Raw genomic sequence first — 24,409 nt, forward strand, 5'->3', positions numbered from 1 at the left:
TGGTGGAGGGTAAACCATAGCACTACTAGTCATTTCCTTTCCTGTTCCAGTTGCAGATAGAATGAGGGAAAAATGACAGTCTATATGCCTCTGTGTGAGCCTCAGTTTCTCATATCTTATGTTAATGGTTCTTACAACAAATCTAACTGCCCACCTCTGCATTGCTTGGATGATTTCATTTAATCTGACCTGTCACAGATCCCAAACAGTCAAGCAGTAGTCAAGAATAGGCCACACTAGAATCCATATGCAATCTCATTTTCAAGTGAACCACACTCTCCTAGAATTCTCCCAACCAACTGAAGTTACCATTCACCTTTCCTACCATAATCCTCACATGCACATTCCATTTCATATTGCTTTGCAATGTTATACCCAGATATTTAAATGATGTGCTGCATCAAGCAGGACACTATTAATGCTGTATCTGACCATTATGTGTTTGTACAAGCAATGCTTTCTAAATCCATGCTGGTTCATGGATGAAAGCTTCTCAGTCTCAAGAAAATTTACCATATTTGAACAGAGAATATGTTAGATGATTCTGCAGCAAACCAGTTTTAGGGGTATTGGTCTGTAACTTTGAGGATCCATTTTTTGCCCCTCTTATACACAGAAATCACCTGCATTTTTTCCAGTTGCTTGGGACTTTGCATTGGGGAGAGATCACTGTAAATGCAAGCTAAGTATGGGGCTAATGCCATAGAGTACTCTGAAAAACCAAATTGGGATTCCATACAGATTTGCCAACTTATTTGTTTTCAACTCTTTCTGTTGTTTCTCTATCCAGGCATGCTTTTTTCTTGTTTACTTCTCCTGTTTCGTGGCACTGTGATGCCAGCTCACTTTTCTGCAACATGGCAATGCAGTATCTGAATGAGAGGTGCAGTTAGTACAATTTGTAGACACCTCACTTCAGCTTGGCATTTCCTTATTGTCTTACAATTTTATTTATACTGGATGGCATTATGTCATGACACTAGATATTGAAATACACACTACTAACACTATTTTGATATGTGGCAAAACACTCTCCAAGATCCTGTGCACTTGTGAATAATAGAATATCATGGAAGATTCTTCAATATTTTATCTTACAGTGACAGCTACATATCCTAACCTGTATTTTTCATTCACTGGTCATCTGATAATGTTTGATGAATGCTAACACTATTGAAAATTTAAGAATTTTTGAACACCAGCTAAGATGATAGTTTACATAAATGCAAAAAGTGAATAATTTGTTCTGACGGATGTGCAACATTTATATATAGTCTCTCTAGTACTGTGTGAATACTTAGAAGAAAAAAAGTCTGATTCTATATCTCTGTGTTTTGAAGTAAATGAAATAATACTAACATTTTGCTACTTATTAGACATTTCAGGGGTTATTCCCTCTGAGTCACAACTCAAGCCAGGAAGGATTTGTGCTGCTGGCTACATGTCTCACACCTCAGAGTAGAGGCAGACTCTGGCTGAATGTCTCACACCTAGAGGGTCCACCAGTAATTGAACCAAATTATCTCTCTCACTCTCATGACATTCCATGCATGATTAAAGGTGCGATGCTTGACAGTAAATGTATATTATCTTTGTAACCATATAAACAATAGAATAATTAAGTAAATTGAAGAATTTTAATAGTTCTTTATTTAGGTTGTTTATCTGAGAAAAATTCCAACATTTCATAGACACTTTTATTTGGTGGTTATGAATTTAAAAGAAAATATCAGTCACTTTAATTTTCTTAAAACAAGTAGCATCCAGTCACCTATATCTCATTTTTTAATTAATTTTATTTTTAAGTGTCTTACTTGAATGTGAGTTTAGGTTATGAATTAGAAAACGTATTGAACTTATCTATTTCTCAAATATGAAAGAGCTCTGAAGAATACAGTTTCCTTAAGAACAAATATTTCCTAACTTTTGCAGGTACAATCAAGTGTAACTGAAAAAGACAGTGGCAGACTTTTTTCATGATTCTGAAACCAAGATATTTGCCATTTTATAATTTGACTTCTGAAGCTAAGATATTTGCCATTTTATGCCTTGAATGTCATTCATTCAACCAAAATATGTTCTACATAGCCAGCACCAAGAGATATGGAATTAGTAAATGAATAAATCAGTACAGAAGCAGTTATTTTCTGTTATATTGGCTGAGTCACACAATTAAATGCTATAACAACTGTGTGAGGAACAAGCAATAGTATTCACTTTTAATTTGTCTTGAATTTGTTGGACATTCTCAATACCCTGTCATACATCAGTCAATCATTTATTAGACTTTTGCTTGACTGATTTACTTCAATGCTGTGAAAATGTGTGCTTTTGCTTTCTTCCTCTCAGTTGGTTTTAACTGTGATATCTTGATTGAATGGGTAAATCAGTTGAGATCATTTGTATACATGGTATGAAAGAGATCTCTGCAGCTGCTGCATCTGTGAGGGTAATAGCTTTAATGACATTACTTCTCATGGTTTTAATATGCAAATGGGTAGCCTCAAAAAGTTTCAGCCAACTCACATTGCAAAGCTTTATTCTTATCATAAGTTGATAAGCCATAAATACAACTTTTCTAATATACAGGTTTTCTGTCAAAACTGACCGTGAGGAAGAAAAAAAAAAGACCATTGTTGTGTATATAGTTTTTATGTATATAATTTCTGTGTCCCCCCCCCCCCCAATGAACCATGGACCTTGTCGTTGGTGGGAAGGCTTGCGTGCCTCAGCGATACAGATAGCCGTACCGTAGGTACAACCACAATGGAGGGGTATCTGTTGAGAGGCCAGACAAACGTGTGGTTCCTGAAGAGGGGCAGCAGCCTTTTCAGTAGTTGCAAGGGCAACAGCCTGGAGGATTGACTGGTCTGGCCTTGTAACAATAACCAAAACGGCCTTGCTGTGCTGGTACTGCAAATGGCTGAAAGCAAGGGGAAACTACGGCCATAATTTTTCCCAAGGGCATGCAGCTTTACTGTATGATTAAATGATGATGGCGTCCTCTTGGGTAAAATATTCCGGAGGTAAAATAGTCCCCCATTCGGACCTCCGGTCGGCGACTACTCAAGAGGATCCCATTATCAGGAGAAAGAAAACTGGCATTCTACGGATCAGAGCATGGAATGTCAGATCTCTTACTCGGGCAGATAGGTTACAAAATTTAAAAAGGGAAATGGTTAGGTTAAAGTTAGATATAGTGGGAATTAGTGAAGTTCGGTGGCAGGAGGAACAAGACTTCTGGTCAGGTGACTACAAGGTTATAAACACAAAATCAAATATGGGTAATGCAGGAGTAGGTTTAATAATGAATAGGAAAATAGGAATGCGGGTAAGCTACTACAAACAGCATAGTGAACGCATTATTGTGGCCAAGATAGAAATGAAGCCCACACCTACTACAGTAGTACAAGTTTATATGCCAACTAGCTCTGCAGATGACGAAGAAATTGATGAAATGTATGATGAAATAAAATAAATTATTCAGATAGTGAAGGGAGACGAAAATTTAATAGTAATGGGTGACTGGAATTTGGTAGTAGGAAAAGGGAGAGAAGGAAACGTAGTAGGTGAATATGGATTGGGGCTAAGAAATGAAAGAGGTAGAATTTTGCACAGATCACAACTTAATCATAGCTAACACTTGGTTCAAGAATCGTGAAAGGAAGTTGTATACATGGAAGAACCCTGGAGATACTAAGAGGTATCAGATAGATTATATAATGGTAAGACAGAGATTTAGGAACCAGGTTTTAAATTGTAAGACATTTCCAGGGGCAGATGTGGACTCTGACCACAATCTATTGGTTATGAACTGTAGATTAAAACTGAAGAAACTGCAAAAAGGTGGGAATTTAAGGAGATGGGACCTGGATAAACTGAAAGAACCAGAGGTTGTACAGAGTTTCAGGGAGAGCATAAGGGAACAATTGGCAGAAATAGGGGAAAGAAATACAGTAGAAGAAGAATGGGTAGCTTTGAGGGATGAAGTAGTGAAGGCAGCAGAGGATCAAGTAGGTAAAAAGACAAGGGCTAGTAGAAATCCTTGGGTAACAGAAGAAATATTGAATTTAATTGAAGAAAGGATAAAATATAAAAATGCAGTAAATTAAGCAGGCAAAAAGGTATACAAATGTTTCAAAAATGAGATCGACAGGAAGTGCAAAATGGCTAAGAAGGGATGGCTAGAGGACAAATGTAAGGATGTAGAGGCTTATCTCACTAGGGGTAAGATAGATACTGCCTACAGGAAAATTAAAGAGACCTTTGGAGAGAAGAGAACCACTTGTATGAACATCAAGAGCTCAGATGGAAACCCAGTTCTAAGCAAAGAAGGGAAAGCAGAAAGGTGGAAGGAGTATATAGAGGGTCTATACAAGGCGATGTACTTCAGGACAATATTGTGGAAATGGAAGAGGATGTAGATGAGGATGAAATGGGAGATACGATACTGCGTGACGAGTTTGACAGAGCACTGAAAGACCTGATTTGAAACAAGGCCCCCAGAGTAGACAACATTCCATTGGAACTACTGACAGCCTTGGGAGAGCCAGTCCTGACAAAACTGTACAATCTGGTGAACAAGATGTATGAAACAGGCGAAATACCCTCAGACTTCAAGAAGAATATAATAATTCCAATCCCAAAGAAAGCAGGTGTTGACAGATGTGAAAATTACTGAACAGTCAGTTTAATGAGCCACAGCTGCAAAATACTAACTCGAATTCTTTACAGACGAATGGAAAAACTAGTAGAAGCCGACCTCGGGGAAGATCAGTTTGGATTCCATAGAAATAATGGAACACGTGAGGCAATACTGACCTTACGACATATCTTAGAAGAAAGATTAAGGAAAGGCAAACCTATGTTTCTAGCATTTGTAGACTTGGAGAAAGTGTTTGACAATGTTGACTGGAATACTCTCTTTCAAATTCTAAATGTGGCAGGGGTAAAATACAGGGAGCGAAAGGCTATTTACAATTGGTACTGAAACCAGATGGCAGTTATAAGAGTCGAGGGACATGAAAGGGAAGCAGTGGTTGGGAAGGGAGTAAGGCAGGGTTGCAGCCTCTCCCCAATGTTATTCAATCTGCATATTGAGCAAGCAGTAAAGGTAACAAAAGAAAAATTCGGAGTAGATATTAAAATGCATGGAGAAGAAATAAAAACTTTGAGGTTTGCCAATGACATTGTAATTCTGACAGAGACAGCAAAGGACTTGGAAGAGCAGTTGAACGGAATGGACAGTGTCTTGAGAGGAGATGAACATCAACAAAGGCAAAACGAGAATAATGGAATGTAGTTGAATGAAGTCGAGTGATGCTGAGGGAATTAGATTAGGAAACGAGACACTTAAAGTAGTAAAGGAGTTTTGCTATTTGGGGAGCAAAATAACTGATGATGTTCAAAGTAGAGAGGATATAAAATGGAGACTGGCAATGGCAAGGAAAGCGTTTCTGAAGAAGAGAAATTTGTTAACATCGAATATAGATTTAAGTATCAGAAAGTCATTTCTGAAAGTATTTGTATGGAGTGTAGCCATGTATCGAAGTGAAACATGGATGATAAATAGTTTGGACAAGAAGAGAATAGAAGCTTTCGAAATGTGGTGCTACAGAAGAATGCTGAAGATTAGATGGGTAGATCACATAACTAATGAGGAAGTATTGAATAGGATTGGGGAGAAGAGAAGTTTGTGGCACAACTTGACCAGAAGAAGGGATCGGTTGGTAGGACATGTTCTGAGGCATCAAGGGATCACCAATTTAGCATTGGAGGGCAGCGTGGAGGGTAAAAATCGTAGAGGGAGACCAAGAGATGAATACACTAAGCAGATTCAGAAGGATGTAGGTTGCAGTAGGTACTGGGAGATGAAGAAGCTTGCACAGGATAGAGTAGCATGGAGAGCTGCATCAAACCAGTCACTATCATTGATCATTCTTCATATAGTCCCAATTTGGCGCCGTCCAATCTTCATCTGTTTCCAAAGCTTAAAGAACACCTTTGAGGACTTCACTTTGACAGTGATGAAGCAGTTAAAGCAGAGGTGAGACTATGGCTCTGTCAACAAAGTCAAACATTCCACAGCGATGGTATCAACAAATTGGTTTCTCATTGGGAGGAACGTGTTCATTGCCAGGGTGAACATAGAGAATAAAGATGTAGACTGTTAATAACGTTTGTTTTATTTTAAAACCTTTAAGAGTTTTCACATTAAAAATTCAGAGGCATTACTTTTCAAGACACCCTTTCATATCTGGGAAACAATTTGTCAAATGATTTAAATGCCCTGCCATCATAGCTAAAAACCAACCCCAAGAAAGAAAATGAAACCACATGTTTCCACAGCACTGCATTTTCCTTCTCTCACCTGGTTTTAACAAAAAAAACTGTGCATATGTTGTTTAAAAATATGTATAGCTTATGTCCATTTGAATGTTCATTAGATTATTGTGTAAAAATTTGAAGTAATTTGGTCAAGAGCTTTTTGAGATCTTTACATTCATATTCTATGTGGTTTATTATAATTTCAAGTTCCATCCATCAGAATGGATAGAGAGCCAATACTTGCATCCTGCCATAATTCCCAGGGATACTCCATTTTCAGACAAATATCTAATTCCCCTACATATTCAGAAATTTTGAAGCATTGCTGGGTTTGCTTGTCATTTATATACAAGAATGAGAATGGATATAGTGTTTATCCATGTAGCCGAGCAGTCTAAGGCACTGCAGTCATGAACTGTGCGGCCACCCCCGGCGGAGGTTCGAGTCCTCCCTCGGGCATGGGGGTGTGTGTGTGTTTGTCCTTAGGATATTTTAGGTTAAGTAGTGTATAAGCTTAGGGACTGATGACTTTAGCAGTTAAGTGCCATAAGAATTCACACACGTTTGTCATTTTGTTTATCCATGTGGTCTAATGTAGTGATTATTCACCACTTTAAAGATGTTGTTTCATTATGTACAATTCCTGGGTTTCTTAATGCAACACTCTACACTGTTTTAGCTAGTAAGTTTGGAAACCATATACCAGCACTTATCTCTGATACCATAATGTTTGAGCTGCTCTTAGGGAATATTGTGAAATGGTGAAACACTTTTAACAGGTGAAAGAAAATAAGAGTTGTCATATTTTGTCATTCAAATTTTCAGTAATCTGACTCATGAATTGAACAATGACTTGTTCTATGAAATCTGTGTTAAGACTGACTGAATATCTTATTTTGGGATGGTGTGTTATTGTTTGTATGTAAAATAATCTTTGCCAATATGTTTGAAAGTAGGTAGGCAGTGAGATTGCTTAATAATTATTAATATATGTCATACTATCTTTCTTATGAAGAAGTGTGACAGTAGTGCCCATCATAGTCACCAATATAATTTGAATTAACACCTCATCATTATATGTTTCAGGATATCCTTGTCATCATGTCTGTGATATAAACATTAAAAATAAGAGAAGAAATGGAATTTAAAGATATTTTTCTTAACAATGTGTAAAGCTGAGAATCATTCCTGTCAAAATAGTCATACACAGTCCTACATTCTTGCAGACTATTAGTGCCCAAACCTGTCAAAAAACCATACACAGTCCTACATTCTTGCAGACCTTTAGTGCCCAAACTAATACAAGCAGTGTGACATAGCACAAAGAATTATGCCAGTACGTATGCTTATGATGACATGCTAAACTTTGAAAGTTGTATTATTTAACTGACATATATGTAATTTTTTGGTAGGAAAAGACTAAAAAAATTACAATAAAAGAAGCATGTTGAAATAAAGCTGCAGCTGTTACATTTCAGGTTGGAGAGTTGTAGTATACAACTGTCAAAAGATTACAAGTATAATTATAAAAAATTATGGACAGGAAAGGAACAAGGGCATTTTATTATGTAAAAAGAAACCAAAAAAGTTATTGCTAGTAACAAGTTACACTCATAGCATCAATGTCATCAGTCATTCCATTAAAAAATTCCATTCCATTTAAAGAAATGTGGGTAGGAATGGAGCAAGGGCATTTTATTGCAATAAAGAAACTATACAACTTAAGACCAGTAATGTGCTACACTCATAGCACCATGGGAAGCAGTCATTCCATTAAAGACAGAAAACATCAACTGTCAGTCATTTTAAATCCATTAACTAATACAATGCCTCATCTGTACTAGCCATAAATTTTATAGTTCCTTTATCCTAATAAAATGCCCTCCGTCTGTTCTATGAGGGTTTGACAAGAGAGTTCACTGATGGTATTATAGGTATTGATGGGTAGTGGGGATCCAAGGCAGCAGAAGGATGTCAATAAGTTTGATCATTTATGGGTTCAGTGTCTGGAGAGGTCTTCGAGGTGTTGAGGGTAAGCATTTCAATTTAGGAGATGTGGACTGAAACTTAATGACATCCTACTCCCACCTTGGAGTTCCACTACCCATCAACATCTATCCTAACCCAAGTGACCCACCTTGTCAACCCCTCATTGCTTCCAGATATTGCCTTGCAAATCTTTTACATTTGCCACATCCTCCAGAACTCCTGCCCAACACTTCACAAGACCCAGGACTTAAACAAACTTAAAGCATTGTTGTCAACCAAAAACCTCAATACTACAGAGGTTTCAGTCCTCTCCAAAGGCCTCATCTTCAGCTCCATATGCATGTTCACCCCATGTTGGACTCATCAAAGGCCTAGTCTCCTTCTCCTGAGCCTTAAAGTGGAGCCTCTTCTTTGCTACCAGTCCCTCCAACCAAAGCCAACCTGGTCCCAATACAGAACATAGCCTCTTCCAGTTCATACCACCATCCTACTATACTGCTGTTAGCATCCCCCCCCCTTCCCACCTAACAACACCCTGGTCACCTACCAGGAATTCCTTACCTCTTGGCTTCACCATCCTTCCCTTGGTCGATCTTCAATAACACATATCTCTCAACAGAAGAAAGAACAACCATTTTCAATGTCAAGACAGATCCTGATTTAATCTTTCACCATGCAGACAGAGGTTTTACCACTGTCATTATGAATCATAGTGACTAGCTGACAGAAGGCTTCTGCCAACTGTCTGACTCCTCCTCTTACAAGCTCTATCGTAGTGATTCCATCCCAGAAGTCTAACACAACCAGCAATTCCTACTCAAAACCTTAGGCCCACCACAGACACACTTTACTTTATTGGTAAAGCATCATCATTGATGATCCTGTAAGTATTTTGCTTACATAATACTATTTTTACATTTTGACTCCTATTGAGTAAAAAACAATTTTGCTTTTGACTGTTGAGTTTGTGAACATTAAATATGGCACTTTTGTTTCTTTTTACGTACCTTTATAGCAGCTGGCTTTGTCCTTGTTGTTAGAAGAGGCTGCAGTGTAAAAATATCTTGATTTCACTTCCACAATTTAAAGTGAAGTGTGAAAGGAAAAGCTGGGGTTATAAAAGGCAAGGGAAGTGAATAGTAGAAGTGAAACCAAACATTTTTATTGCAGCCTGTGCTAGTACAGAGGGGAAAACCAGTTGCCTTCAAAACAAGTAAAAAGGAGAAAAAACACAGTTAGTAATGTGTAAGAAACACCACATTAGTAAGTAAAACTGTATTTAACTCTGCAGCAATCAAAATGTAAGAATCATATTATGTATGCTAAATATTTATAGAATCTCCACTGATTATGCTTTAAAACTAATGTGAAACACACATGATGAATAACTTTCTTAATGTGGTTTACATTTCACTGCTGTAGGTGACAGCCTTACAAGAAACCATCACATAAACATTTCTGTGGGTGACAGCCTTCCACAAAACTATCACATAAATGCACAATTGATAAAAGTTATCCAGTAGCAAAAATAATTTTTAATTTGTTTGTTTTCCTCCCAAGACATTTTGTCTTCCCAGGACTCATAACCGAGCGAGGTGGCGCAGTGGCAGCACACTGGAATCGCATTCAGGAGGACAACAGTTCAATCCCACTTCTGGCCATCCTGATTTATGTTTTCCGTGATTTCCCTGAATCGCTCCAAGCAAATGCTGGGAGGGTTCCTTTGAAAGGGCATGGCCGACTTCCTTTCCCATTCTTCCCTAATCCGATGAGACCGATGACCTCACTGTTTGGTCTCTTCCCCCCAAACAACCCAACCCCAGGATTCATAGGAACAGCAAGAGATATAATTCTTACTTCTTTTTATTGTTTATGAGAAAGTATGCTGTCTATTAAAAAAAGAAAAGAAAAAGAAATATTGAAAGGTGCATCTTTCCTTTTCCCTGTAAATCTTTTCAATCTATGACATTTTTCAGTTTTATCTCATCACCACTGTAGTCACTGATTCCTTCTCTCAACAGTTTCTGCACTCTCATCTCATTCTTAGTATTTCCCTTAGTGCTTTACTGTTTTCTACTCATATTTTTGCAAACATTTGTATTTCTGCTCCTGCTGCTATTGCTGGACTGTCATCTTCAGCCTGAGCTTTGACTCTGTATTCTGTTGTGCCACTATTGCCTGTGATGTATGTATATTAATTTGAGTGATTCTCAAGTGATAAATTTGCCAATTTTTGGGATATTCTTCAACAATTCCATGTAAGTTGAATTTTAACTCATTCTGGTTTGTTCCCTTTGTGTATCTCATTTACTGAAAAAACATAGACCTAAGTGTACTGAGAACCATTTATTAATGTTTCAGCTATTAACTTGGCAGAAAAATTAGTGAGGACAAAGGCTTTTCAGAAACTGGGAGCACAACTACACTTGCCAGTTTTATCTGAGTGTAGTAATCTTATACCAGATGTTCGTGACCTCCTTTACCTGGAATGTATCATACGCACATCAGCTGTAACGGCATATCACCCTGGAGGCACATGCAAAATGGGTAGCCTTCAAGATAATTCTACAGTCGTTGATAATCTTCTCAGGTAATGAATGCAATTTCTGATTGCACTTACTTTAAATATACTTATATGGCATTAACACAATTTAATCGATGCCAGACCTTGATTTAAGGTTTATGAAAGGAGGTTCTATACATGGAAATGACCTGGAGATGCCAGAAGATTACAGGTTGATTATATTATGGTCTGACAAACATTTTAAACTGCAAAACTATTCCAGGGGCAGATGTGGGTTCTGATCAAAATTTATTGGTTATGAACTGCCAATTAAAACCAAAGAAATTGCAGAAAGGTAGGAATGTCAGGAGATGTGACCTGGAAAATTGGAAGGGCCTGAAATTGTTGATAGTTTCAAAGAGAATGTTAGGCAACAATTGACTGAAACAAGAGAATGGAATACAATAGAAGTAAGATGGGTGGGTATGAAAGATGAAATAGTGAAGGCAACAAAGGATCATATAGTCAAACAGACAAAGCCTACTAGGAATATTTGTATAACATATGTGACATTGAACTTAAGCTGAAAAAAAGAAAACATAAAAATTCAACAAATCAATATGGCAAAATGGAATACAGACTCTAAAAATTAACATTAACAGATAATTCAAACTGTCTAAGCAGGAGTAGTTAATGATAAACATAAGGCCATAGGAGGATGTGACTATGGAGAAGACAGATGTTACCTACAGGAAAATTTGAAAAGACATTTGGAGAAAAGAGAAGCAGCTATAGCAGTATGAAACATCCAGATGGCAAGTTAGTAATAAACAAAGAAGGGAAAGCTGAAAGTTGGAAGGAAAATATAGAAGAGCTATACAATGAAAATGAACTTGAAGACACTATTACAGAAGAGGAAGTAGGAGGAAGCCATTGAAGATGAGACAGGAGATATGATATTATGAGAATAATTTGACAGAGTACAAGACACCCCCCCCCCCCCTCCCAGTTGAGAAAATAATCATGATAACTTACATCTGTGTCTTGAAACTTGTACTGAGATTGTTGAAGTCTGGACTAGTGAATGACCCTGACAACAAAATGTGACTCTACAATCAGTGTGGTAGATTGTCCTCCACTGTGATTCTACCTTAATAACAGCAACAGCTGTGTATGGTTGGTTTTGATAGGTAAGCATTAATTAAGCACATGAAGTCCAGCACATTTTGCAATAATAAATAAACTATAAAACAAGTCAAATAAATTGTGAAACTAAGTGGAGCCATAGCACTAAATAACACAGTCAATACAGTGACAAAGTTAAGCTGAATACACAAGATGAAATACGACAGCCTTGCATAAACTTATTCAGTGGGTTTCAATTTCCAGCTCAAGGTTAAACATTAAGATTGTAGCCAAGTGCTATTAAGATTGTGTGACATAGTGAATAATATTTGGCACATTCTGCAGTTAAATCAGCTAGCTCAATAACAAAACCAATGTCCAAGTCCTGGCTACTGTAAAAACTGGTCAGTGATGTCTCATCACTGTCTGCTAAACTTCATCATGAAATAAATTAACTCTCATGCCATGTTAAAGTTCTCTATGTGTGAAAGCATACATCAGCTGAAAGTAGCATGAAATCATCTAAGCCACTACTTGTTGCTTGAATTCTATTACCCATAAAATTTTAGTGTTGGTTTGGCAAGGCTGTGCTGCTACTCAAAAACTAAGTTAATTTCCCAGCTGAGCAATACCCAGACTTACCATCAGCTCTCCATGCACACAGGCTGACTGCCCACAACTGGCTGACTATGAAAAAAGACCCCAAGACGCAGTGGCACCGCCTATTTAACACCTCAGAATCAATACCATGGTAGTAATGTGCATGATTTGTTATAAAAATATTACTACAATGACAATCATTGAATAAAAATTGTTATTCTTACAGTTAAACATATTGAAATGAATAATTTCTCATGTTGGTCACTTTTTGACTGTACAAAACATTCTAGTGTACATATTATAGTGAATATTAATGGATACATAATATTGTGATATCACAGATACTTGTAAAACAATGAAATACAAGAAATATTTATATATGCACTAAAGTGTCATATTAATACAGAATGCATATTCTTGGTTTTCATGTAGCCTGCACCAAATCTGAATTATGGTTGATTTAATTGGTGACCTGTTTAAATTAAATAATGCAATGCTAATTTTGGAACAGAAATATTGTACATACCTAAAGACAGATACATTTAAGATAAGGATAAAGGTGTAAGTAACACATGTTAAAATCTTGATACACATTGCTGTGGAGTACATTGAGCTCTGGTCAATGTAACTGAGTACTGTTCATCAAAAATATCATTACTCTAGATCAAGTTAAGTTACAGTTAAACTAGTTTAGTATGTGTTTATTGTACAGTCCATTTCCAGTTTGACAAATCATTACACATATGGCAACACTTGTTTGCCAGTTGTATAATTTAAAGTGTTTTTTGACCATTGTTAATAAAAATCAGTTTCAATAAAAACCTAGGGTTCCCACAGTTTCTTGAAGTGCTGCATTGAACTCGTGATGCAAAGGTGCATAATTTGATGTCCTCATTTATTACATAGGTCCATTGAATGAGATGTCAGGTTTTTTGTGTGCAATATTTCTGACTAATATTTTCCAAGTGACACTTTTGACAGTTCAACCATGCATCTGTCATTTACTCACTCACCAACCCTTTTTGGAATTTTTTATTCCTTTACATGTGGCTACCTGCCTTTTGTCCTCAGCACTCAGCCCTGCCATGCTTAAACCACTTCACCTCATCACTGTGTTAATGCTTCACACTGTGATTGCAGGCTGAGCAAAAAGCCAACTGGGCCTGTAAACACACAACAGCACTAAAAGACAAGTTTAAACAACTCCTTTGTAGTGGAAGGCATTCCTTCAGAACTGTTGAGATCCTTGAGAGATCCAACCTTGATAAAACTATTCCACATGGTGAGCAAGAGATATGAGACTAGTGAAATGCCCTCAGATTTAAAGAAGAATGTAATAATTGCAATTCCAAAGAAAATAGGTGTGAATATTACCTTACTATCCATAATGACAAGTGCAAAATATTTCTTTATAAATTTATATCTCTCTTTAAACATTGTTTCTCAACAAAAATTACTAATTGTAATACCACACACTTTTCAAAGAAACCTTGGATTACTACAGGTATTAAAGTGTCTTCAGAAAGAAAAAGAAAACTAAATGAGACAGCAAGAACTAATTAAGATCCAGAAGTAGTTTTACACTATAAAAATTGTTGTAGCATACTGAGAAAAGTTGTAAGGAAATCAAGAAATATGTATGTTAGAAAAGAAATTAACAACTCTGACAATGAAATCAAATAAATATGGAATGTTGTCAGAAGGGAGACAGGAAAAGCAACCACTGGGGTAGGTAATATTACTGTTAAAGAGAACGAGACCATCCTAACCAACAGTACTGAAGTAGCTAATGTAATTAACACTCATTTCTTAAGTGTAGGAGAAAAAATTGGGGAGAACAGTTCAAAAGAAAAAGCTAGGCAGTACATGGAAGAGTCTGTTTTGAGAAAAATTTAGTCATATTAAGTTTCACCTAACAACCTCTTGTGAAATAAGTAAAATTATTAAATCTCTGAAAAATAAATGTTCTGTTGTAGTAGATGACATCTCTAATAAGATATTATAACAGTGTGTAGCAATTACACCTGATGTTCTGAGTCACATACGTAATGCATCATTAATTCAAGGTATTTTCCCATACAGAGTAAAATATGCCATTTTCAGGCCTCTCTACAAAAAGGGGGACACCATAAATGTCAATTATTATCAGCCAGGATCCTTGCTTACAGCAGTCTCAAAAATCTTCGAGAAAGTAATGTACTCAAGAGTGGTTAGCCATCTCAACAGTAATGGGATACTTAGTAAATCACAGTTCGGATTTCAAAAACACTGTTCCACTGAGACATCAATATACAATTCCACTGCCCACATAATAGAGTCTTTAAATAGTAAAATGTCACCAATAGGAATTTTCTGTGATTTGTCCAAAGCATTTGATTGTGTGAACCATGACATTATGTTACAGAAATTGTAATTCTATGGTATAAATGGAACAGCGTATGGGTGGTTTAAGTCATACCTACAGACAGGAAGCAAAAAGTTTCCTTATGTGGGTCAAGTGATTTAAATAAGTTTGCCACTTCATCTAACTGGGGTGAAATTACTTAAGGTGTTCCAAAGGGTTCAATCATGGATCCCCTTCTGTTCTTGATTTATGTGAACGACCTCCCTTCCTATCTGAAACAGGAAGCTGAACTGACACTGTTTGCTGCTGATACAAGCATCATTTTTAATCCAGTAAAAGAAAGTCCAATTGAAAATGATACAAATAAGGTCTTTGGAAAAGTCATTAACTGGTTTTCTGCAAATGGGCTTGCTCTAAACTTTGAAAAACTAACTAATTAACTAATAAGTCATGGATTCGAAAATACTCACATAAATTATTTATAGAAGATTGAAAAGCCAACCTTGAAGAATACTTGACTCTATGACATGTCTTAATGGATAGGTTGTATAAAATGAAATCATATTTATAGCATTTGTAGATTTAGAAAAAGCTGTCAACAATGTTGATTGAAATACATGCTTTGAAATTCTGGAGGCAACAGGCATAAAATACAGGGAGTGAAAGGTTATTTACAATTCTTATAGAAATGAGACAGCAGTTATAAGACACAAAAGACAAGCACCTCGAGACAACATTTCAGAAAAATGGGTACAACCAGAAGCAAATAAGACATGCACTCAGACAGACTGCGCCAAGAGAACAAGAAAAAGAAATAGAAGAACACAAGTCATTGGTGTGCATTCCGTTTGTCGAAAACACCTCAAGAAAAATTGGTAGACTCCTGGGGAAACACAATGTGAAATGTGTATTCTGACCTCCTGCAAAAACCTTGACTCTACTGGGTTCAGCAAAAGATTACCTAGGCCTATGATAACCAGGCATTTATAAAAATTCCCTGTTAGTGCAGAAAATCATGCATTGGGGAGACAGTCCACACTGTAGAAGAGAGGTGCAGTGAACATAAGCGCCATACCGAATTATGCCAGGCCACTAAATCAGCCTTGATTGACCATTATATAAAGACTGGCCATACTATGGACTATGGAAAAACAAAAATACTCTGTCAATCCTCCTACTTCCGGGACTGCGTTACTAAAGAGGCCATCAAAATCCAACTACAGGACTATCTAATTAATAAAGACAGTGGCCTTCAGCTTAGTCAGGCTTGGCACCCTGCACTCAGACTGGAGAAAAAGATGCAGTCCCAGCGATTGAGGACAACCCCCGATGGCGGCAGCAGGGAGACAGCAGACCCCAGTTTAGACCCAGGTGCCACTTGCCCCACCAGCTCCAGTAGCCGCCATGCTGGCCACACCAAAGACACCAGGAGAGGAACAGTGGAGGGGGTAACAGCTAGTATATATAGGGCGCTGAGAGGAACAGCACAGCATTCGTCAGGAACCACCTGAAGATGGCAGCATGTACGTCTGCTGAAATATTGTGGAGAAATTACGACGCTACCCAATTGGATAACCAAGAACTGTTCGAATTCTGCATGCTGCCTATTGATCCCACTATGTATTTTTGTTCTTATCAACACCTTAGTGATGTTTTGGACAGGTTCTGCTCCAACATATATAGCCATTATTCCTGTCCTAGCCAGCATATCAACTTGTTCTTTGCCACTAATTCCTAAGAGACAAGGTACTGATAGCAGCTTTCTCCTAGCCACACAAGGGCTTCATGACATTCTGCAATGATATTGGATCTTCTTTCTGTGGCTGATAGAGATTTCAGAGCTGCTTGGCTGTCTGAATGGATGTAGATGCTATGATGCTCGTAGCATTTATGCAGATTCTCCTTCCATGCCATCTCTGATAGCAAATATTTTCACTTGGAATACTGTGGCCAGCTTCCCTAGAGAGACTGTGATCTCTAGTTTAGGCTGCACCTTGTAGAACCCTGTCATAGCTTCTTCATCTGTTTTCAAGCATCAGTTAACCAGACTATATTGCCGGAATGGCATTGTCATTCATTCTTCCACTGTTGCCTACTTCCAGTTACTACCCTGAAAGGTTTATTGATGCAGCTGGAAATTATTGTATAGTCCCTTACAATTCATATATTTACCACATTCATCAAGTTATCTTCCATTAGGAATGTGGGTGTGCTCAACTGTGATATGACTGTCAAATGATAGAGCACAGCAATCAGTCTTGAAGGAACTGTGACAGCAGACTGAACAAGAGATGACTGATGAACTAGGACATGCATTGATACCATGAAATAGTGCCCTGGTAATATCTAGGCACTAGCTTAAATCTAGATTTGCCTAATAAAACCTGAAAGAAAAGGATAACTGCTTGCTGTGCTGTATCATTTAAAATTTACCACATTTATTGTATTTGTGTGGGATACTGACCATCATAAGGGTTTCCAGTTTTTAACCTGTATGCCCTTTCTGCTGGCTCCATTGTAACCCAAAGGTGTAACGGGGCATCCCAGTGTGATCTCCATCCCAGCAATGGTGTGCTGCTAATTCCACCTGCTATGGTTAGGCAGGCCAATCCTGGACCTTTTCGAGGTCCTTAGCAGCCACCTTCTATTCTACTTTATTCCACCACTCTGTAGCCTCATAATTTATCATAGGTCTTGTTACAGAGGTGTATATTTAGTATATGCACCTGAGGCTTAGACCTAATTTTTACCAAAGGTTCTTCTAGTTCATATGAGAGCACCTTTAGCCTTGGAACATATATTCCTTATGTGAGAGATCCATAATAGTTTCATACCCAGGATCAGCCCTAGATACTTCACTATGCCCTCTACTGTAGAATTTCATTAAAGAGCTTAAAACTGCAGTATGTGCCTGGAGAAGCTTCCTCATGAACGGCACTACAACAGTTTTCCTGGAATTGACACTAGAGCCTGTTTGCTGCACAAGATTTTACACAATGTTCAGAGTACAGTGTAGCATTGTTCTGATGATACTTGTTAATTTGCCCACCATGTACTAATATGACTAAATTGTCTGCATATCCTTAAAAAAAGTAACCTCAAGCATTAAACTCTTTCATGACAAGTGGGAGCAGACTCCCTCTTTGTGGACACCCTAAGGTGTTGCTGATCACCATTTTCTCAGTCGTCATGGTAGCTTTTAGCTTCCATCAACTCAGCATTGTCTTAATTCACTTCCATATAGTGTCTTAATGCCATGCTCTTCTGCAGCTCTAAACATGTGTTTAAGAATCATATTTCTAAAAGCCCCCTTGATATCCAGGAACATGCAGAAAGCAATTTCTTGAGTGTGTAGAGCTTTTTCCACCTTTGCAAACAAGTTGGTGAAGTGCTGTTCCCCATGATTTACCCTGTTACTATGCATGTTGGTTTTCATGTTGAGGAACCTCAGTTAACCATGTTTCCCTAATATATACATTAACAAGATTTTCAGACGTCTTTATAAGAAAGTAGGACTGAGTGACTGGTCTCATGTCCTTGGCGTGATCACTCCTAACCTGGATTTGGAGTGGATTAGATTAATACTCCTTCATAGATCATCAATACGACACTTCGTAATGATGTGGAACATGTCGGTTAATAAAAGATGTCTGTACAAGATATTACATTACACAAAATATTGCATGAAACTAATGTTTAAGGTTTGTTTTTTTTTCCTCCCCTCTTAATTTATATCTAAAAATTCAGCCAATGAGTAGAAGGAGTTTCATCTAGAAATTCTTTTAACTTATTTTTAAATGTTAGTAGGCTATCTGTCAGGCTTTTGATGCTGTTTGGTAGGTGACCAAAGACTTTTGTGGCAGTATAATTTACCCCTTTCTGTGCCAAAGTCAGATTTAACCCTGCATAGGGAAGATCGTACTTTCTCCTGGTGTTATAGCTATGAACACTGCTATTACTTTTGAACTGGGCTGGATTGTTAACAACAGATTTCATAAGTGAATATACACTCCTGGAAATGGAAAAAACAACACATTGACACCAGTGTGTCAGACCCACCATACTTTCTCCGGACACTGCGAGAGGGCTGTACAAGCAATGATCACACGCACGGCACAGCGGACACACCAGGAACCGCAGTGTTGGCCGTCGAATGGTGCTAGCTGCGCAGCATTTGTGCACCGCCGCCGTCAGTGTCAGCCAGTTTGCCGTGGCATACAGAGCTCCATCGCAGTCTTTAACACTGGTAGCATGCCGCAACAGTGTGGACGTGAACCGTATGTGCAGTTGACGGACTTTGAGTGAGGGCATACAGTGGGCATGCGGGAGGCCGGGTGGACGTACCGCCGAATTGCTCAACACGTGGGGCATGAGGTCTCCACAGTACATCGATGTTGTCGCCAGTGGTCGGCGGAAGGTGCACTTGCCCGTCGACCTGGGACCGGACCGCAGCGACGCACGGATGCACGCCAAGACCGTAGGATCCTACGCAGTGCCGTAGGGGACCGCACCGCCACTTCCCAGCAAATTAGGGACACTGTTGCTCCTGGGGTATCGGCGAGGACCATTCGCAAACGTCTCCATGAAGCTGGGCTACGGTCCCGCACACCGCTAGGCCATCTTCCGCTCACGCCCCAACATCGTGCAGCCCGCCTCCAGTGGTGTCGCGACAGGTGTGAATGGAGGGATGAATGGAGACGTGTCGTCTTCAGCGATGAGAGTCGCTTCTGCCTTGGTGCCAATGATGGTCGTATGCGTGTTTGGCGCCGTACAGGTGAGCGCCACAACCAGGACTGCATACGACCGAGGCACACAGGGCCAAAACCCGGCATTGTGGTGTGGGGAGCGATCTCCTACACTGGCCGTACACCTCTGGTGATCGTCGAGGGGACACTGAATAGTGCACGGTACATCCAAACTGTCATCGAACCCATCGTTCTACCATTCCTAGACTGGCAAGGGAACTTGCTGTTCCAACAGGACAATGCATATCCGCATGTATCCCGTGCCACCCAACGTGCTCTAGAAGGTGTAAGTCAACTACCCTGGCCAGCAAGATCTCCGGATCTGTCCCCCATTGAGCATGTTTGGGACCGGATGAAGCGTCGTCTCACGCGGTCTGCACGTCCAGCACGAACGCTGGTCCAACTGAGGCGCCAGGTGGAAATGGCATGGCAAGCCGTTCCACAGGACTACATCCAGCATCTCTATGATTGTCTCCATGGGAGAATAGCAGCCTGCATTGCTGCGAAAGGTGGATATACACTGTACTAGTGCCGACATTGTGCATGCTCTGTTGCCTGTGTCTATGTGCCTGTGGTTCTGTCAGTGTGATCATGTGATGTATCTGACCCCAGGAATGTGTCAATAAAGTTTCCCCTTCCTGGGACAATGAATTCCAGGAGTGTACATTCCTTGCATAACTGCATTCTGGGATTTTGTAGCATAAATAAGCTTATCTTCAGTTCCTTCGAGACCTTGTATGCCCTGTAAATATAAACAGGATTCCTGGATCAGGGTCATGTCCACTTACTATCTTCCAAGAACATAACTCAAGGTGGCAGTTGTGTTCTTATGTGTTTCAAGTTTATCTGCAACACTTCCAGCCACAATCTTACTACCATAGTCACCTCCAATATCCTTACTTATCCTTATGGTAAACTGCAGGAACCCTAAATACAGTTTCAGGTACTGTTCTGGCATTGCCACTGGGTACTCCTCACTGACTTCCACCACATGGGTTTGAGCATTACACACAATACTCTGGTTTATTACCTCCCAATAAAGTTTCCCCTTCCTGGGACAATGAATTCACAGTGTTCTTATTTCAATTTCCAGGAGTGTATATACTGTGAGGTTACTGTGAGGACCCCTAGATCCTTAAATAGATGTCTGCAGGATGACCGTGGGTGGGCTCCAGCAATTATTCTCATTACACGTTTTTGAGCAATGAATACTTTTCTACTCAACGATGAATTACCCCAGAATATGATGCCATACGAAAGCAGTGAATGAAAGTAGGCATAGTACTTAGTAATTTACTGAGACTCTTATCACCAAAATTTGCAATAACCCTAATAGCATACGTAGCCGAACTCAGACGTTTCAGCAGACCATCAGTGTGTTGCTTCCAGTTTAACCTCTCATCAATGGACACACCTAAAAATTTTGAAAATTCTACCTTAGTTACAAACTTCTGTTCAAAGTCTATATTTATTACTGGAGTTGCGCCATTTACTATACGGAACTGTATATTCTATGTTTTGTCAAAATTTAAAAAGAGTCCGTTTGCTGAGAACCACTGAATAATTTTGTGAAAAACATAATTTACAATTACACCCTGCTCCAAAGAGCTGTTACATACATGGCTGAGAATCCTACTTATCTGTGGGGAACAAGCTTTAAGTACCTTGCTGGAAATGCCATCAATTCCATAAGAGCTTTTACTTTTCAGTGAGTTTATTATTTTACTGATTTCAGAGTGAGAGGTTGGTGGAATTACAGTTGTTTCAAAGTGCACGGGTATGGTCTCTTCTATTAGTAGCCTTGCCTCTTCTAGTGAAGATCTAGATCCTATTTTCTCCACAACATTTAAAAAATGATTATTCAAAATATTTTCAATTTCTGATTGTTTGTTAGTGCACTTGTAATTCAGTTTTACGGCACTAAAGTCTTCCTGTGCTCCTGGTTGCCCTGTTTCCCTTTCAATAATATTCCAAATTGCTTTAATTGTATTATCAGAGTTACTGATCTCAGACATGATACACATGCTTCTGGACTTTTTAATAACTTTTCTTAGCGCCGCACAATAGTTTTTATAATATTGAACAATTTCGGGGTCAGTACTCCCTCTTGCTATTAGATACAGTTCTCTTTTACAGTTGTAAGATATTCTTATTCCTTTAGTTAGCCATGTTTTTTTATATGTTTTCTTGGAATTATGTTTAACTATTTTCTTGGGAAAACAATTTTCAAATATCCTTAAAAATGTATCATGAAATAAGTTATATTTCAAGTTTGCATCAGGTTCCTTATACACTTCATCCCAGTCTAGTTGCTGTAGGCTTTCCCTAAAGTTTGGGATATTTATATTGTTAATTGAACGCAATGCTTTGAAAGTCTGATTTGATATACTGCATGTAGCTATGTCATGTACTGTAATCAGCTGTGCACCATGATCTGAAAGACCATTGTCAACAGGATAAGCATTTATGTCCTTAAACTTATCTTGGTCTATAAAAAAGTTATCTATTAATTTACTACTGTTCTTTGTTATCCGAGTAGGAAAATCAATGACGGAGCTCAAATTGAAAGAACTGAGTAATACTACAAGGTCATTCTTTCTATTACACTCTTTCAGGGAATCAACATTAGAAATCCCCACAAATGATAATTTGCTTCCCCTTGTCTGACAGATAGCACAACAAAGCACCCAAGTTTTCTAGAAATAGCTGGAAGTTCCCTGAGGGGGACCCATACACTGTTACAATTATGAAAGTGCCATCATTTAGTTTAAGGTCAGTGGCACATGCTTCCATATGTTGCTCTACACAAAATTTTTTAATTTGTAATTTTTTTACACTGTGGAAGCTTTTGACATATATGGCAACTCCTCCTCTCATCATATTATCTCTACTTACATGTGTAGCTAATTTGTACCCATTGATGCTAACCTTTTGCATATCAGTGCCAATGTGATGCTCAGACAGGCATAGTACATCTATTACATTCTCAGTTTCTATATCTTCTAAACAAAGCAGAAGCTCATCAATTTTATTCTTCAATCCCCCAATATTTTGATGAAATATACTAACAGTATTTTTCACTTTACTTTTGTGAGTATCTTGAACTTTTTTAACATCTTTAGGACTTGCCTGGCTGAGTTTTCCACTGCACACTGATCTTACACTAAAAAAGAGTTTCCACCATGAGATGTAGTTCCTCCCCCCTTTAAGTTTCTGCTATCAGCCCAGCCAGTTTACCCTTCCCTTTCTTGTTGAGGTGTAGGCCATGTCTAGTATAGTCCCACCTACAGAGTGAATCAACAGGAACCACACCAATGTGTGACCCAGCACCAGACCGTCACTGTCCTACAAGCATTTGGTGTGACTCCTGCTGCTAGACTGACTTTGAACTGTCTGCATAGGAGTCTGACTAATGCCTCATCTGCTTTTTGCACTAGAGCCAAAAAGATTCTTTCTGCATCTGGTGACTGGAACAGTTGAAATGTTCCCACCATCCATGTCATTTTCTTCATATCAACACATTGTCTTGCAGATTCAAAGCTCTCCTGTTGGTTACATGTAAACCAGTGCCTCACAGGCTCACAAGGACTGAATCTGTGTTATCTGACAGAGTGCACTGAGGGAAGTAAGTCTTGGGGAGTACATCTAGTGTCACATGTGCTGTCCGTGTATACCTACAACCTTCCTTCCCTACAGTGCCTTCTGGATTTGTTGGTATTTTTGTGAGGATTCCTTACACATGCTATTTCATCCTGACCCTGATGACCACAAAAGTCTACCATTGGCATGAATGAAATTACACTCCTGGAAATGGAAAAAAGAACACATTGACACCGGTGTGTCAGACCCACCATACTTGCTCCGGACACTGCGAGAGGGCTGTACAAGCAATGATCACACGCACAACACAGCGGACACACCAGGAACCGCGGTGTTGGCCATCGAATGGTGCTAGCTGCGCAGCATTTGTGCACTGCCGCCGTCAGTGTCAGCCAGTTTGCCGTGGCATACGGAGCTCCATCGCAGTCTTTAACACTGGTAGCATGCCGCGACAGCATGGACGTGAACCGTATGTGCAGTTGACGGACTTTGAGCGAGGGCGTATAGTGGGCATGCGGAAGGCAGGGTGGACGTACCGCCGAATTGCTCAACACGTGGGGCGTGAGGTCTCCACAGTACATCGATGTTGTCGCCAGTGGTCGGCGGAAGGTGCACTTGCCCGTCGACCTGGGACCAGACCGCAGCGACGCACGGATGCACGCCAAGACCGTAGGATCCTACGCAGTGCCGTAGGGCACCACACCGCCACTTCCCAGCAAATTAGGGACACTGTTGCTCCTGGGGTATCGGCGAGGACCATTCGCAAACGTCTCCATGAAGCTGGGCTACGGTCCCGCACACCGTTAGGCCGTCTTCCCCTCATGCCCCAACATCGTGCAGCCCGCCTCCAGTGGTGTCGCGACAGGCGTGAATGGAGGGACGAATGGAGACGTGTCGTCTTCAGCGATGAGAGTCGTTTCTGCCTTGGTGCCAATGATGGTCGTATGCGTGTTTGGCACCGTGCAGGTGAGCGCCACAACCAGGACTGCATACGACCGAGGCACACAGGGCCAAAACCCGGCATCGTGGTGTGGGGAGCGATCTCCTACACTGGCCGTACACCTCTGGTGATCGTCGAGGGGACACTGAATAGTGCACGGTACATCCAAACCGTCATTGAACCCATCGTTCTACCATTCCTAGACCGGCAAGGGAACTTGCTGTTCCAACAGGACA

At 39.4% G+C, this 24,409-nt stretch overlaps 1 protein-coding gene across 2 annotated transcripts in view; it reads left to right on the forward strand.

Annotated features, from left to right (window-relative positions):
• The window catches only part of LOC126299379 (neither inactivation nor afterpotential protein G-like), a 222,235-nt gene that overhangs the window by 194,078 nt on the left and 3,748 nt on the right, over positions 1-24,409 (forward strand). For both annotated transcript variants that reach the window (XM_049991242.1, XM_049991243.1), the window contains 2 exons: positions 1,377-1,560; positions 10,678-10,906. In XM_049991242.1, coding sequence (XP_049847199.1) covers positions 1,377-1,560; positions 10,678-10,906 — 413 coding nt within the window. The remainder of the gene's footprint in view (positions 1-1,376; positions 1,561-10,677; positions 10,907-24,409) is intronic.

Source organism: Schistocerca gregaria, chromosome X (assembly GCF_023897955.1).
Source record: "Schistocerca gregaria isolate iqSchGreg1 chromosome X, iqSchGreg1.2, whole genome shotgun sequence".
Taxonomy (NCBI): Eukaryota; Metazoa; Arthropoda; class Insecta; order Orthoptera; family Acrididae; genus Schistocerca; species Schistocerca gregaria.